Genomic DNA, 14,291 nt, shown 5'->3' on the forward strand with positions numbered 1-14,291 from the left:
GTAAACAATGCAGTGGACCTCAGCAGTGAGACCTCAGTAAGTGGAGAGCTTTAGGGGAATCTTTAACCTTTTTTTCTGCAACCGATGTATGCCACGGCAGTGGGGGTTTTACACACACTCCCAGGGGCTGCAGTGTGTATGTGTGTATACATAAATCTGACAAGCTCACTGCTGTCAGAGGGAAGTGATCTGAAGGTTGTGAAGCCACCATCTTGCTTCCACACACCCTCACCCAGCAATACTTTTTGGCCCATTATTCACAGTTAACACTAAACCGATGACCTGTAGGGGCTTTTAAAGTGTCACCTTTGGAAAATATAGGGTACCAAAGTTTGTTGCCATGTCACAGGCCCATGCAATTTTAAGGCTTGACATGTTGAGTATCTATTTACTCAGTGTAACCACATCATTCATAATTTACAAAAACAAATATGTGCCTTAACTGTCATATGAATGTCCATATATCCCCTTGGACATACAAGCAAAAAGCAAGAAAGAAAGTCATTAAGTAAAGAGAATCAAACCTTAAAACAGACTACTCCCTTGCCCAAAAGCAATTCTATATATCTACTACTCCTGAAGCTAAAAATAAAAAAAATCAGGAGTAAACACAGAAATAAACCAAGCCTCCTCACATTACATGTAAACATAACATAGGCTATGTTTAAATGTGCATAGCAAAAAATAATAAAAAACAAGATAAAAACATATAAATGAATAAAATGAGCTTGTAACCTTATATAACATGCAAATATGAACATATATCAAATATATCCAATAATATACATCAGTAAATAAAATCTATAAAAAAGCAGGTCACTAATGTAACAATTAAGGTCAATATTGACACTCAGACCATTTGGGACCAGTATGCTAGCTTCATGTATACACCAGGTTTCCCTTTTAGAAAAGGCTCTTTTAAAATTGCCTCCTTTCTAATGCCTAGATGTTTTTTCCACGACTAAAAACCCCCGGGTCCTAATGGGTGAATGTAAAAATGTTTTGCCCCTCAAATCCTCTTTTTATGTTGTAAATGTGTTTTATGATTTCTGGTTTCCTAGTAGTTCTCTGGATGTATTGGAAGCCACGCAAGCATTGGAGCAGATACACCACTCTTTCTGAGTCACACAATATAAATTGTTGAATAGACTTTTCTATTTCCATCATGAATAATGAAATCCTTTTTTATCCTATCATTTGAATCATCTGATTTGCAGGCATGACACCGACCAAATACATAAAACCGCACTCAATCTAAAAAGGTAGGTTTAAGTTCCCCCTTACCACTGGAGTGTCTATGACACTCCTTGCTAGAGCGTTACTTAATGAAGCCATTTTTTAGTATATAATGCAAGATTTCTGAGATAGCAAGTCTCCCAATTGTTTGGCCTTCTTCAAAATTCCCCAATGTTTATTTAAAATCTTCTGTACGTTCCTATACTGCATATTAACATCTAAAATAAAATTTAGCTAAATCACCTCCAGTTGGCATTTTACACTTATCTCATGGTTCTGAAAAATCTCATCCCTATCCATATTTGTATTTTTGTCCAACACCTCCTCTGCATAAACCTTTAGTTTGAATCTCCTTTTCAAAATATTAGATTGCCTGAAATAGTCTACATCCTCTATGCAGTTCTTATCCTCAGGAACTACTTCCCTGTGGATATTGGATAACCATGGGGGGTGGGGGTGGCATATAGAAAAAGGAATATAGCTGTTCCTGTCCATTTGCTTGAAAATGGACCTAGTGCCTAAACAGTTGTTTTTCACATATAATTCTACATCCAGAAAACTAAGAGGTCTGGTGGACATGATAATTCAACACAATACTTTTTTTGTTGGTATTCAATTAAGCCAACATTTGGTTTAGATCCCCCTGAAAATCATAATGACATAATCAACATAGCACTTGTAGAGTAATAACTGTTCTAGTTTGGTACTGAGAATGTTTTCATTCTTCCACTTGGCCATAAATGAATTCACCACACGTTAACTGCCTAAATAACTTCCCCCCTCCCCCCAAACCAGAAAAAATGTGTTCCAAAATAAGTTTTAAAACTTTTAGGATAAAATCTTTCTGTATAGGATTCAAAACCTTGGACGTTCTAATAACCATTTCACCACAGCCTACACCTCTAAATGGTTTATGATAGTATAAAGGGAACTCACATCAGCAGGGATAAAGAAACCATGTGAGTCCAAAGTAATATCCTGAAGGGCCCTTTCACATGGGCAGGATCCTTTTTTCCCAAAAGGGAATCTGTCAAGTGATTGCCTGCTGAGCGGAGCAGGCAGATGACAGGTCTGTGTCTGCTCTGCTTATGCAGAGTGAACACGGACACAGCCTGTACTGCTCTATGGGCAGTCAGATGTAAATGGACCAGCAGGCCATTAAGACCCAACTGCTCTCCGATCCGATAGAAGGGGAACAGATCACCTTCCGTTTGTTTTTGTTGGATCACATTGGAGGTAGGCAGTGTAAATGGGCACAAGTCCATTTACATTCACCACTCCATACAGGAAAATGAAGGGTATGATCTGGTATGCCTGAAAAACAGACAGCAGATTCAGACAGCTGGTGTGAGAGAGGTCTAAGATTGCTAAATAATGTTTTTTAATCTCTCAAACAAGAGGTTGGTAGACTGTACCAAAGGCTGCAAGAAAGAAAAAAAATCAACATATTCCTTTAACCTGGCCATGAGGGAATCCGTATCATTTACAATTGGACGGTAGTGAATCAGAATATCTCTTCTTATTCTTATTGAGAATGCCTACCTTATTTCACCAACTGTGCTAATTTTTTCTTGAATTCAGGGGTAGGATCTTTTCTCAGAATGTCATACTGTATGCGATCCTGGAGTGAGGAAGCTATCTGCAGGCTGGTTGATTCTGGACACTGTTCTGGCGGTATAATGGCTTTCAGTGAAACAGTGCCACGCTACCACAAACCTCTATATGCAGCATCCTCTTTCTGCATTCATGTGAGTGCAGTATTTTACTTCTTTTAAAATAAAGTTATGATGGTGATCACTATGTTTTTCTCTTTGGCTCCTTTCAACCTGGATTTTTAACATTTCATGGAGTGGCTGGGTCTGGCTTCCAGCTTGTAGTGCTGGATATACGAGTGTAAGACTTTCTGGTGTTGTCTTTCTGCAGGCTGAACCACATTGATGGGCTACCATTGAGAATTTCATCCACTAGTATCTGACTGAGACCTGGCGAAGGGACCTTTGTTGGGAGGGTGATATTTAAAAGGTGAGAGAGTGCCCAAAAGGGGAATTTGGACATCCTTTACTTGCAAGTGCACAACATCATCAGTTTGCAAATATTTGGATTTTGGGCTTGTCACAGGCTTTTCTTATTTATTTTTGCACTAATTTATGATTTTTGAGTATTATTGAATGATTCAATTAGCACAACACTTATACAAACATATTTCATAGGTGATTCATTCACATCATTCTTTCAAAGAAATCAATTATATACACATTGTTATTAAAACAGAATCAGGAAAGGAAAGCACCCATTGCAGCAACTATTACCCAACAGTCACTTCCGGACTATCCCCGCAATATCCTGTCCAGAAGGGCACAGCCCACAAAAAACCCAAATGTGAAAAAAAATTGATGTGGATATGAAAGAAAAAATTAGCGGCCTTTCATGAGAATCCATGTTTTTCAGTTTTTTTTTTTCTTCCAAATGCACAATTGTTAAATGTATGTATTGATGGTGATTTTAAACAACTTGCATCAATTTGTGTTTTCAAATAAAGATGCACAAGAAAAAAACCACTGTATGAATTATTATTATACAGGATTTATATAGCACCAACAGTTTGCGCAGAGCTTTACGACAGTATACTGGTTTCAGTGAATGTAAGAGCTCCATTTACTTTTAAGTAAAATTTCAGACAAACAGCTCAATACACAATTGAAATACATATTTGTGACAGCGCTACCTGCCAAAGAATTCAAAATTCTGTTCACTCAGTGCTTGGAACCTAACACCCCAGCTAGATCGCACAGCTATGTGTGTGATGTAGCTTTCTTCTACTGCAGCCAACTCAAAAAAACTTGCTTGTTTGACTGGACAATGAAGGAGCAGAAGCACATCGATGAGGTCAACCCTGCAACCTTCACTTCTCTAAGCATGTTCACGGTGTTAAGCTGGCCATAGATGGGTAGTATTCCAAACAAAAATTCTTAGAAAAATAATGTTTTAAAAAACTTCGATCATTTTTCTACTCATTAGTGGGGTCAAATAAGCATTCATTTTCAACCACAGTGACGAGAAAATGCAAAAGAGTAGGATGAAAATTTTTACTTGAACAAACACATTTCTAACAGTGTATGTGTTTTTCATCCATTATTCCAAAATTAAAAGGTAAAAGCAATACAAAATCCTTTGAACATGAAAATGTTCTAAGAATTTTTGTTCGTAATTCCATCCATATATAGCTAGCTTTTGCCTGACAATACAGTAGCCCCGACTAGCTCAGAATTCTCACACTTCCTCTCTGTCAGTGCTGGAGTGCAGACCACTACAGGGAAATCAAATACATGTTCAAGTACTTCTATACATTGTATTTAAAATTATTTTAATTTGAATTTCCACTCAGTGACCTCCTACTTGGTGGTCTAGAGGAGGAATTACAGTGCCTAGAAAAAGTATCAATCCATTTTATTAGTATTTCATGTGATAGACCAACACAAAGTGGCACATAATTGTGAAGTGGAAGGAAAATGAAATAATTTTCAATTTTTTTTACACATAAATATCTGAAAAGTGTAGCGTGCATTTGTATTCAGCCCCAGAGTCAATACTTTGTAAAACCACCTTTCGTTGCAATTACAGCTGCAAGTTTTTTGGGGTATGTCTCTACCACACATCTAGAGAGTGAATTTTTTGCCTATTCATCTTTGCGAAATAGCTCAAGCTCTGTCAGATTGGATGGAGAGTGTATGAACAGCAATTTTCAAGTCTTGCCACAGATTCTCAATTGGATTTAGGTCTGGACTTTGACTGGGCCATTCTAACACATGAATATGCTTTGATCTAAACCATTCCATCGTAGCTCTGGTTGTATGTTTAGGGTCATTGTCCTGCTGGAAGGTGAACCTCTGCCCCAGTCTCAAGTCTTTTGCAGACTCCAACAGGATTTCATCTGAGATTGCCCTGAATTTGACTCCATCCATTTTCCCACCAACTCTGACCAGTTTCCCTGTTCCTGCTGAAGAAAAGCATCCCCACAACATGATGCTGCCACCACGTTTCACGGTGGGGATGGTGTGATAAGAGTGATGTGTAGTGTTAGTTTTCCGCCACACATAGCTTTCTGCTTTTATGCCAAAAAGTTACATTTTGGTCTTATCTGACCAGAGCACCTTCTTCCACATTTGGGGTGTCCACACCATGTGTAAACTTCAAACGGGACTTCCTATGGCTTTCTTTCAACAATGGCTTCCTTCTTGCCACTCTTCCATAAAGGCCAGATTTGTGGAGTGCACGACTAATAGTTGTTCTGTGGACAGATTCTCCCACCTGAGCTGTGGATCTCTGCAGCTCCTCCAGAGTTACCATGGGCCTTTTGGCTGCTTCTGTGATTAATTCTCTCCTTGCCCAGACTGTCAGTTTAGGTGGACGGCGATGTTGTGGTAGGTCTGCAGTTGTGCCATACTCTCTCCATTATTGGATGATGGATTTAACAGTGCTCTATGAGATGTTCAAAACTTGGCATATTTTTTTTTTTTATAACCTAACCCAGCTTTAAACTTCTCTACAACTTTATCCCTGACCTATCTGGTGTCTTCCTTGGCTTTCATGATGCTGTTTTGTTCACTAATGTTCTCTAACAAACCTCTGAGGGCTTTACAGAAGAGCTTTATTTATACTAAGATTAAGTTACACACAGGTGGATTCTATTTACTAATTAGGTGACTTCTGGAGGCAATTGGTTCCACTAGATTTTAGTTAGGGGTATCAGAGTAAAGGGGACTGAATACAAATACACACCACACTTTTCAGCTATTTGTAAAAAAAAATGTAAAAACAATTTATCACTTTGTGTTGGTCTATCCCATAAAATCCCAATAAAATACATTTACATTTTTGGTTGTAACATGACAAAATGTTGAATGTTTCAAGGGGTATAACCTACTCCAATGTATGTGGCCCTTATTAGACTATTGCACTTGGCCAGAAAAAAGATGCAGTGCAGTATAGGTTGTCTTCTCAGGTACTAACCTGTCAACAACGGATTCAAACAGGTTAATCTGATCGTTATTCAGGAGAAAGCACCCAAAAAGTGCATGAATATTTGGCAATGCTGGTTAGATACTCCGGGAGTAGCTCCCCCTCAACTCTCTCTTAACAGATTGCTAACCTAATCCTAACAGATCGCTAACTCTTAACTTTGAATGATTTCTCCAGTTGAGGATCCTTATGACTGGTGTAAAAGTCTAATACAACTGCAAAAGTGGGCTGGTACAACAAAGTATCCCTTGGAAAATCAGTGTAAGAGTGTCTGATAGGTTGTGTATGGATATTGCTCATTCTGAACTATTTGTTTAAATGTTATTGTGTTTCTTGTACAAACAAAAAAGGGAAATACTACTAAGTCTACATAGGCCGTAAGTGGTCTGGGGAATAAAAGGAGAAACAGAACAATTTTTTTTGTTATGGTTTTACATATTTTCACCTAGGTTGACAGTTGCTGCTGAAATGTATGTATCCTGTGGTACTCGATATGTATATTTTTAAATGTGCTGTGCTGTTGGGGTTTACACCTCAATTGTTTGTACAAAATGGCACATTGTTCAATGCCTTATTAAAAAAAATTTAATTTCATAATTTATTTTATCCTGCTTTGTGATAAACTGTAAATCAGAACTAGGAAATAGTGCAATATAAACCTTATAATTCAACCTTTAAATGGTGTCTGAATTCTTCCAAAACCACCATCCAGATTAAATCATTGTGCCTATGTATATAAATGTTGATATTTAAATTCAGATAGGTGCTGCTATTATAGATCCACTAAATTAATATCCACACTTTGTGATAAATAAAAACCACAAATAATAGCGCAACCCCTGAACTTCAATAATTAATTATTAAATTAAATAACATTGATAAAATTAATCCACCACCGTGCATGTGTACAAATATTATACTGCTAAATAAATAAACCCTCACAAAGTCCATTCATGGTCCAGAGCCGAGAGTCATGGTGCTGTTGTGATGATATGGTGTGCTGTTCTAATTGTTATTGCCATTGAGAGCATTTGATTCAGGCGTCTCTACAATTAGTAATGCCGTTCAGACCATTAATTCACACCCCAGGTGTTTCTATAATTTGACCAATCTAAAAAGAGGCGGCTCCTCGCATTGCTGGCCACTCCCTCGGAAGTCATATGACGAAACACGTTAGGGCGTGGCTATCCGGTGACGTCACCAAGCACGCCGACTCTCGGCTCTGTGCTCCTGTGTAACAAACACTGTTTTAATATTATTCATTGTGAGTGCGGTTTTAAGGTAGGAATTGTTTGGAATAAATTTGAAAACGTTATTTGCACTATGGCGAATGTCTTTTTTATCTACATGGTTACTGTGGAGTATTACGGATATCCATAAGCTGGAACTGGTGGAGTGCTGGTTATATACAGATATGCTGGTTTTTCACCAGTATTTGGTGAGTGTGTATTTTGATGGGGTGTTAAAGCACTGGATGTCACATTGGTGAAGGAAGATATAACTTCATTTATTGAGGATCATATTGGAATTTATACAGACTTTTGTGAATGGACTTTATGAGGGTTTATTTATTTAACAGTATAATATTTGTGCACATGCACGGTGGTGGATTAATTTTATTAATGTCATTTATTTAATTTATTAATTCATTTAATTAATTTAAATTATTGAGGTTCAGGGGTTGCGCTATTTGTGTTTTTTATTTATCACAAAGTGTGGATGTAAATCAGAACGGTTTAGGTAAGTGAGTGAATGTGGTTTTCTTTAGCTCAAATGTACTTTCACTTACTACTATCAAGTTGTACACAACTTGGCTCTGATTCATAAGATACAATTGTGCCATAACAAAAGAAAAACAAAATTAAATTGCGTTTTTGACAAAAAGACAAGACATACACATATCTTGAAATCATGTATAAATATTATTTACAGAATCCATATTAAAAAAAAACTACAAGAGAAATAAGGAACAATTACTTTAAGGACAAGGCTAGCCATTCAAATTCAAGTTCCATAATTGTACTGTATATTTTGTTTATAGTCCATGATTGAATGCATTTTTGATCATTTAAGAAGCAGTAAGTAATTCCCGTGAATGGCAAATAAATAATAAATACAAAAAAGGTTGACAAAACATGATCATGGCATGTAAAAACAAAGATGCTTTTGTTTCTAGTCTCCATAAAAATACATACATCAAACACCAGGTCATGGTGACAATGAGAAATTTCAATACTCTAAGATCATTTAATATTTGTTATAAGCCAGCTTTTAGTGTGCAGCTCTAACAGTCTTTCACATAATTTTCTGTACCAGTTCAATGATGCAGTTCTTTTTTTTTAAATCTATATATATTAATTATACAACTTCCACATGATTTCAGAAGCCAACCATTGAAAGTGCAAAATCAAGTGTCCATCATCTGGAACATTGCCATCATGGCCCAGTACGTATATCTGGGGGTCGAAGTTGGCGCTCTCCTTCTGCCAGGAAGATTTGCATTGCTCTGTGAAGCATGTGTACACCCAGACGCCGTCTGCGGGTAAGTGTCCAACTCTGTGCTTGTCCATAATAGACGCCCTTTTTTTGGTTGGTCAACATTTTTAAACCTATTTTTAAAAAAAAAAAAAAAAAAAGACAAAAAGAAAAAAAAAAAAAAAAAGAATGAATACAAAATCAGAGAAACATTACTCCCTTTGTAGTTTAGTGTCACTTTTAACCTTATTCCCCCAAAATAATCCATACACATCCACCGCTTATTGACCCTATAATCTATTTTTCATGCAATTTCTTTCTGTGTTTTTCTTCCTCTTTGTAATGTGTGGAATGAGCAGTGCACACAAATTTCAGTCATTGCACTGCTCTATGCACGTTATAAATCCTACAGTTCGCAGTTTGTAATATCACATTGGCATAAGTATTTTACTTTAGTTTTCTTTTTTTAACTAAAGTTTAAGTGTTACTTTAAAACAGATTAGCTATGAATCCAGTTAGAGATGGTCACTTTAAGAAAGCATAAAGATGCTGACAGGTATGAAGTGTAGGCACCCAGAGGTTCCTGCACATACCTAAAGCAGTTTTAGATGTCCTCTGGTTCTTCTGGTTGCTGGGATTTTCTGATCAAACAAAGCAATACAAAAACCAATACACATTCAGGTAGTCTTGCTCCCTTTGGATGCCTGCACTTGTCAGAAGCTTCTAGTAACCTCCGGTTTGCCCAAATACCAAACTTTTTCATAGTACTGAAGCTTGTCCACTTTCTTCCTCAGAGAGAATATCTTTAACCCTTTGAGGACCAAGGGACGTATTTGTCCCATGTTTTTAATTGCGTGTATCATCTGATTAAGAACTTAAAACTCTTTTTTTTTTTTTTTTGGTTTGAGTCAAAATTTTAGTTCTTATCAACAAACAAATGGATCTAGCTTTTTGCCAATTATTTCATGAAATGGCTTAGTTACAGCAACTGAAGTGTACGAACTTTAAAAACAAAAAAATAGATTCTTTTGGCGTTCCAAAATCTTACGGTCCTCAAAAGGATTAAAGAATATGTAAATCCAACATGTCATATTCTTAAAAAGGTGCCTGCTGCACCATGTACTTGCATGAAAGTATCCTGTTCTTTTTGTATTGCCTCCTTTATATGAAATTCCTGGAGTTCATACCTATCGACAACATCAAAAACAAGACAGGAGATCAAAGCATGGTCAGTTCTCTAGCTGTACTGAGAACTCAGCCTGCTCGCCTCCATTGATCAGACTTGTTTTGTCCACCCCCCACCCACCCACCCACCCACACAATGCCATTCACTGAAAAGTTCATTTTGCTACTGTTTCTCTTCCCCCATCTCTAGAAGCTCCTGCTACAGCTGAGAACAGAGGGTATGTGATCACTTATAAAAACAATTATAAATACCTTTTTTAATCATCATCTATACACAAATGTTCTGCCTTTCAATTCTGTTTTAAACTGAAGGTATTTTTTTTTTTTTTTTTTTAAGGTGAGGATTTACATACACTATTATATTTGTGTCGTTCTAGCATAATTTAAACAATACAATAAGGGATTCCTAATAAAATATCTGGCCACTATAGATAGGATTGTGCATAAACATCTGCCGATATCATATACTACCTCTAGATACTGGGCTAGATAATAGACTAAGGACTACTTTTTGCACATACTAGTGTCAATTCCCTAAGACAGCCCCTTGCATGCCATAGCCCTCCCTCTGAGAAGGTCACTATTGCCAGCATGCATCAGTTTTGTGGTAAAGAAGTGCCAAGAGCATGATTATAAACACCAAGGCACAAGACCTGTTCAACAATGTTAATTTCTTTCTTGTCCATTGAAAGCCATAAAAATGTTGTTAACCGCTGAGACATCCAACAAAGTTGGGCAACACAACAGGTACACTGAAAACAACAAGTGCTAACAGGTACACTGAAAACAACAGAACTGGGGAATGCCTGTAGCTCAAAGACTGAAACTGGCTAAAGAGGAGGCCTTAACATCCACCTGCTAGAACTTGGAAAATGTGAACATACAGTGAAGGAAAGAAGTATTTGATCCCCTGCTGATTTTGAATGTTTGCCCACTCACAAAGAAATGATCAATCTAACAATCGAATGATAGGTGTATTGTAACACAGACATAAAAGCAACAAAAATATCCAAAAGAAATGCATGTCTAACACATTATGCACTGATTTGCATGTTCATGAGGGAAATGAGTATTTGATCCCCTATCATTCAGCAGGATTTCTGGCTACCAGGTGTCTTTCATACTGGTAGCCATTTTGACTTCAAGTTTTGGGCCTCAACCCCACTCTATCCTTGAGTAGGACCAGAAAGGGTTCTTTACAGGATAAAGCTGCCAGCTCAGACACTAGCCTTTCAGAAGTGTTGATGACAAGTATCCATTAAAAGGTATATCTCTGATGGATTCAAAAGGACCAAATTCAAAGTCAAAAGGGTAGAGTCCATGTGAGACACCCAGAAAAAAGGTCTTAAATTAGGGAACGAGAAGCTAGGGTATCTGAAACAAGACAAGATCTGACCCTTAAAGTGTTACAAAACTCAAACAGTAAAATTAGTCTGTATATGCAGTAAATCATGCTTGTTTTGCTCGCTGTGGAATCTAATGAGTTAATTCTCCACATTGTTTAACCATTTGACGCCCGGCCTATGGCCAAATGGCATCCGCAAAAATGCATTACCTTTCCGGGAGGCCGCAATATGGCGTCCTCCCGCACATGCGCAGCTCGTGCGCTTGCAGAGCCGCGCAGCGGCGCGATCTGTCACCGGCCGTGTACCTCGGACACGGCCGATGACAGATCTGCGTACCGGCCCCCGTTGCCAGTACCATGTGACCTGCTGTGACCAATCACAGCAGGTCACATGACAGTTGTATACAATGGATGGCTTCATTCATACCATCCATTGTATACTAGTGTCTAGCTGTGAATGGTCACAGCTAATCACATGCACATGTCATGTGATTAGCTGTGGCCAAATCACAGCCAAGCACAAAAAAAAAAAAAAACCTGAATGAATCAATGTCATTCAGATAAATGCTTGCTTATAGCAAAGTAATTCTTTGCTATAAGCAAATTGTGTAAAAAAAAAAAAAATACTGATCACTTCCCCAAAGCAGTACAATGTTATTATGGTAACATTGTACTACTTTGGACATAGTGAAATATGAAAAAACAAATCTTAAAAAAAGAAAAATTTAAAATGCAAAAAAAAAATATATATATTTTTTTTTTTTCACACTGTCACCAGTCAGTGTCCCTGATCACCGCCATGCCAGTTATATGATGCTGTACTGCACTGGTGACAGTATGTAAAAAAAAAATTTTTATTTTTTAATTTTCCGAAAAATTATGACAAAAAAAATACAACTTTAAAAAACTCGCCATGCCTCTTATGAAGTACGTCGGACTGTCTATTCTGCAAAAAGGGGTCATTTGGGGATATCTGTACTATTCTGACATTCTTGGACCTCAAGAAATTAGATTGGCCATCAGTACTTCAGGATTGATCAATCTTCAGATCTATACCATAGTTTGTGAACTCTGTAACTTTCCTACAAACTAAAAAATACATCCTAATTTGGGTTATTTTCACCAAAGACATGTAATAGAATACATCTCGGCCTAAATTTATGAAGAACAATTCATTTGCAAACTTTTATAACAGAAACAAAGAAAAATGTGTTTTTGTTTTCAAAATTTTCGGTCTTTGTTGTTAATTTAGCAAAAAATAAAAACCCCAGTGATGATTAAATACCACCAAAAGAAAGCTCTAGTTGTGTGAAGAAAATGATAAAATTTTAGTTTGGGTACAATGTTGTATGACTGCGCAATTGTCATTCAAAGTGTGAGAGCGCTGAAACCTGAAAAATGGCCTGGGCAGGACGGTGTAAAATTGCCCGGTATTGAATTGGTTAAAAAGGCTGTTTGGAAGAAGGGGAGGATTAGAGAAGATGGGATCACAGTCCCCAATCCATCTGCTGATAGTACAGAGCCCTAGGAGACACTCTGCACATGCTCAATTGGTGTGTATTGCTAGAGGATTTTTTTTTTTTTTGAGGGGGGGGGCAGGGCATGTGATCAGCACAGGACCAATCAGCACTGTCCAGACAGTGGGTCAGGGGTCATGCAGCCTCATAGGACAGTCAGAGAAAGAAAACTCCTACAAGAATAACCAGTAATCAGCTGTACACTGTCAGAAGTCACAAGACTGCAATATCCTGCTGATGATAAAAGTTAACAGTTTATATTTACTAAAATAATTGCATTTCCATGTTCTGTGTACTGTGGGAGACCAAATATAACAAATGCAGGGTCCTGGGTTTAGTAACATTTAATAGTGCTGAGGGCCAAATGCTGGTCCAAACCAGGAAGGCAAGTATTGAGGCATGGAGAATTTACTGGGGTAAAAACCTCATACCAGTTGAAACATGTCGTCCATGTACAGAGATAGACCTTGCAAGTAGTAGACATCATAGGTTTGAGCATGGTGGGAATAACGAATTCACAAATGCCCCTCGTCCCTCAAAACCTAAGCTGCAACACCCATACCACTAAAAAGTTGAATTCAAGCCTCAATCCAACTAATCTTAAAACCACACTGCTCCTTACTGAATGGTTAGACCCCAAATTATAGGTGGTCTAACAGAGCATGATGCTGAACATATCTTGCTTATAACATCCTAGATGGAAAAGAGGTGTCACAGATTTCTGTATCTCTCCTCTTCTCTTATTGTGATCCACTGTATACTCGGCCAAACAGGATAATGCTCCAGATGATGTGATAATGTACAAATGATTTATTAAAATAAATAAAAAGCCACTTACAAATTTCAAAAATAAACAAGCATGTAAGTCAAACGCTTCTGGTGCCAACTCAAACATACGTTTCATCTCAATAGAGGGGATCACTACACATGTGGAGGATTATTGTGGACACGGCTGTTCATCATAATCAGAATTTTGTCATCAAGAGACTTTTTCATTGTTTGGTGATTCATGAATTTTGACTTCATAATAATGTTGGTTGAAGAACATTTAAAAGCATAAGTGACTCACCATTAGTATATTTTTTTACCAATAGCGCAGCAACAACTGGATACCACGTATTGAGTATTTGTGTTGGTACTTTTGAGTGCAGCTGTTGTTTCACTGTTTATTTTGTTTTATGGTCCACAATTTGTTTGGATTTTTTTGGCACTTAGCACAGTTACATAAATTTTCAGGTATTAAAAATGCTCCCTCCCCACTTCTTAATCCATGCTGACTAACCAGTTAAAAAAAAAAAAAAATGTATATACTTCCCTAATTTCAGCCCCCTCTGGTCTGGTCACAGAGTCTGCTGGAATATCCTATACAGTGCATTCATAAAGTATTCAGACCCCTTCACTTTTTTTAATTTTGTTATCTTGCAGCCTGATACTACGCAGTTGTTTAACCCCTTCACACCAACAAATATGCAGCCTCACAGAAGTGGGCTTTTTTCCATGGGGCCGCATTTTTG

The 14,291-nt window shown here is 37.5% G+C and overlaps 1 protein-coding gene across 1 annotated transcript in view; it reads right to left on the reverse strand.

Moving 5' to 3' along the window:
* Positions 1 to 8,158: 8,158 nt before the first annotated feature.
* Positions 8,159 to 14,291, reverse strand: part of ANKLE1 (ankyrin repeat and LEM domain containing 1) — a 55,550-nt gene continuing 49,417 nt past the window's right edge. The window contains exon 9 of the mRNA XM_089670020.1: positions 8,159 to 8,864. Within this exon, the coding sequence (XP_089526146.1) occupies positions 8,692 to 8,864 (173 nt within the window). The 3' untranslated portion in view covers positions 8,159 to 8,691. The remainder of the gene's footprint in view (positions 8,865 to 14,291) is intronic.

This window comes from Staurois parvus, unplaced genomic scaffold, assembly GCF_062004578.1.
Source record: "Staurois parvus isolate SC_StPar_1 unplaced genomic scaffold, SC_StPar_1.0 ptg000086l, whole genome shotgun sequence".
NCBI lineage: Eukaryota > Metazoa > Chordata > Amphibia > Anura > Ranidae > Staurois > Staurois parvus.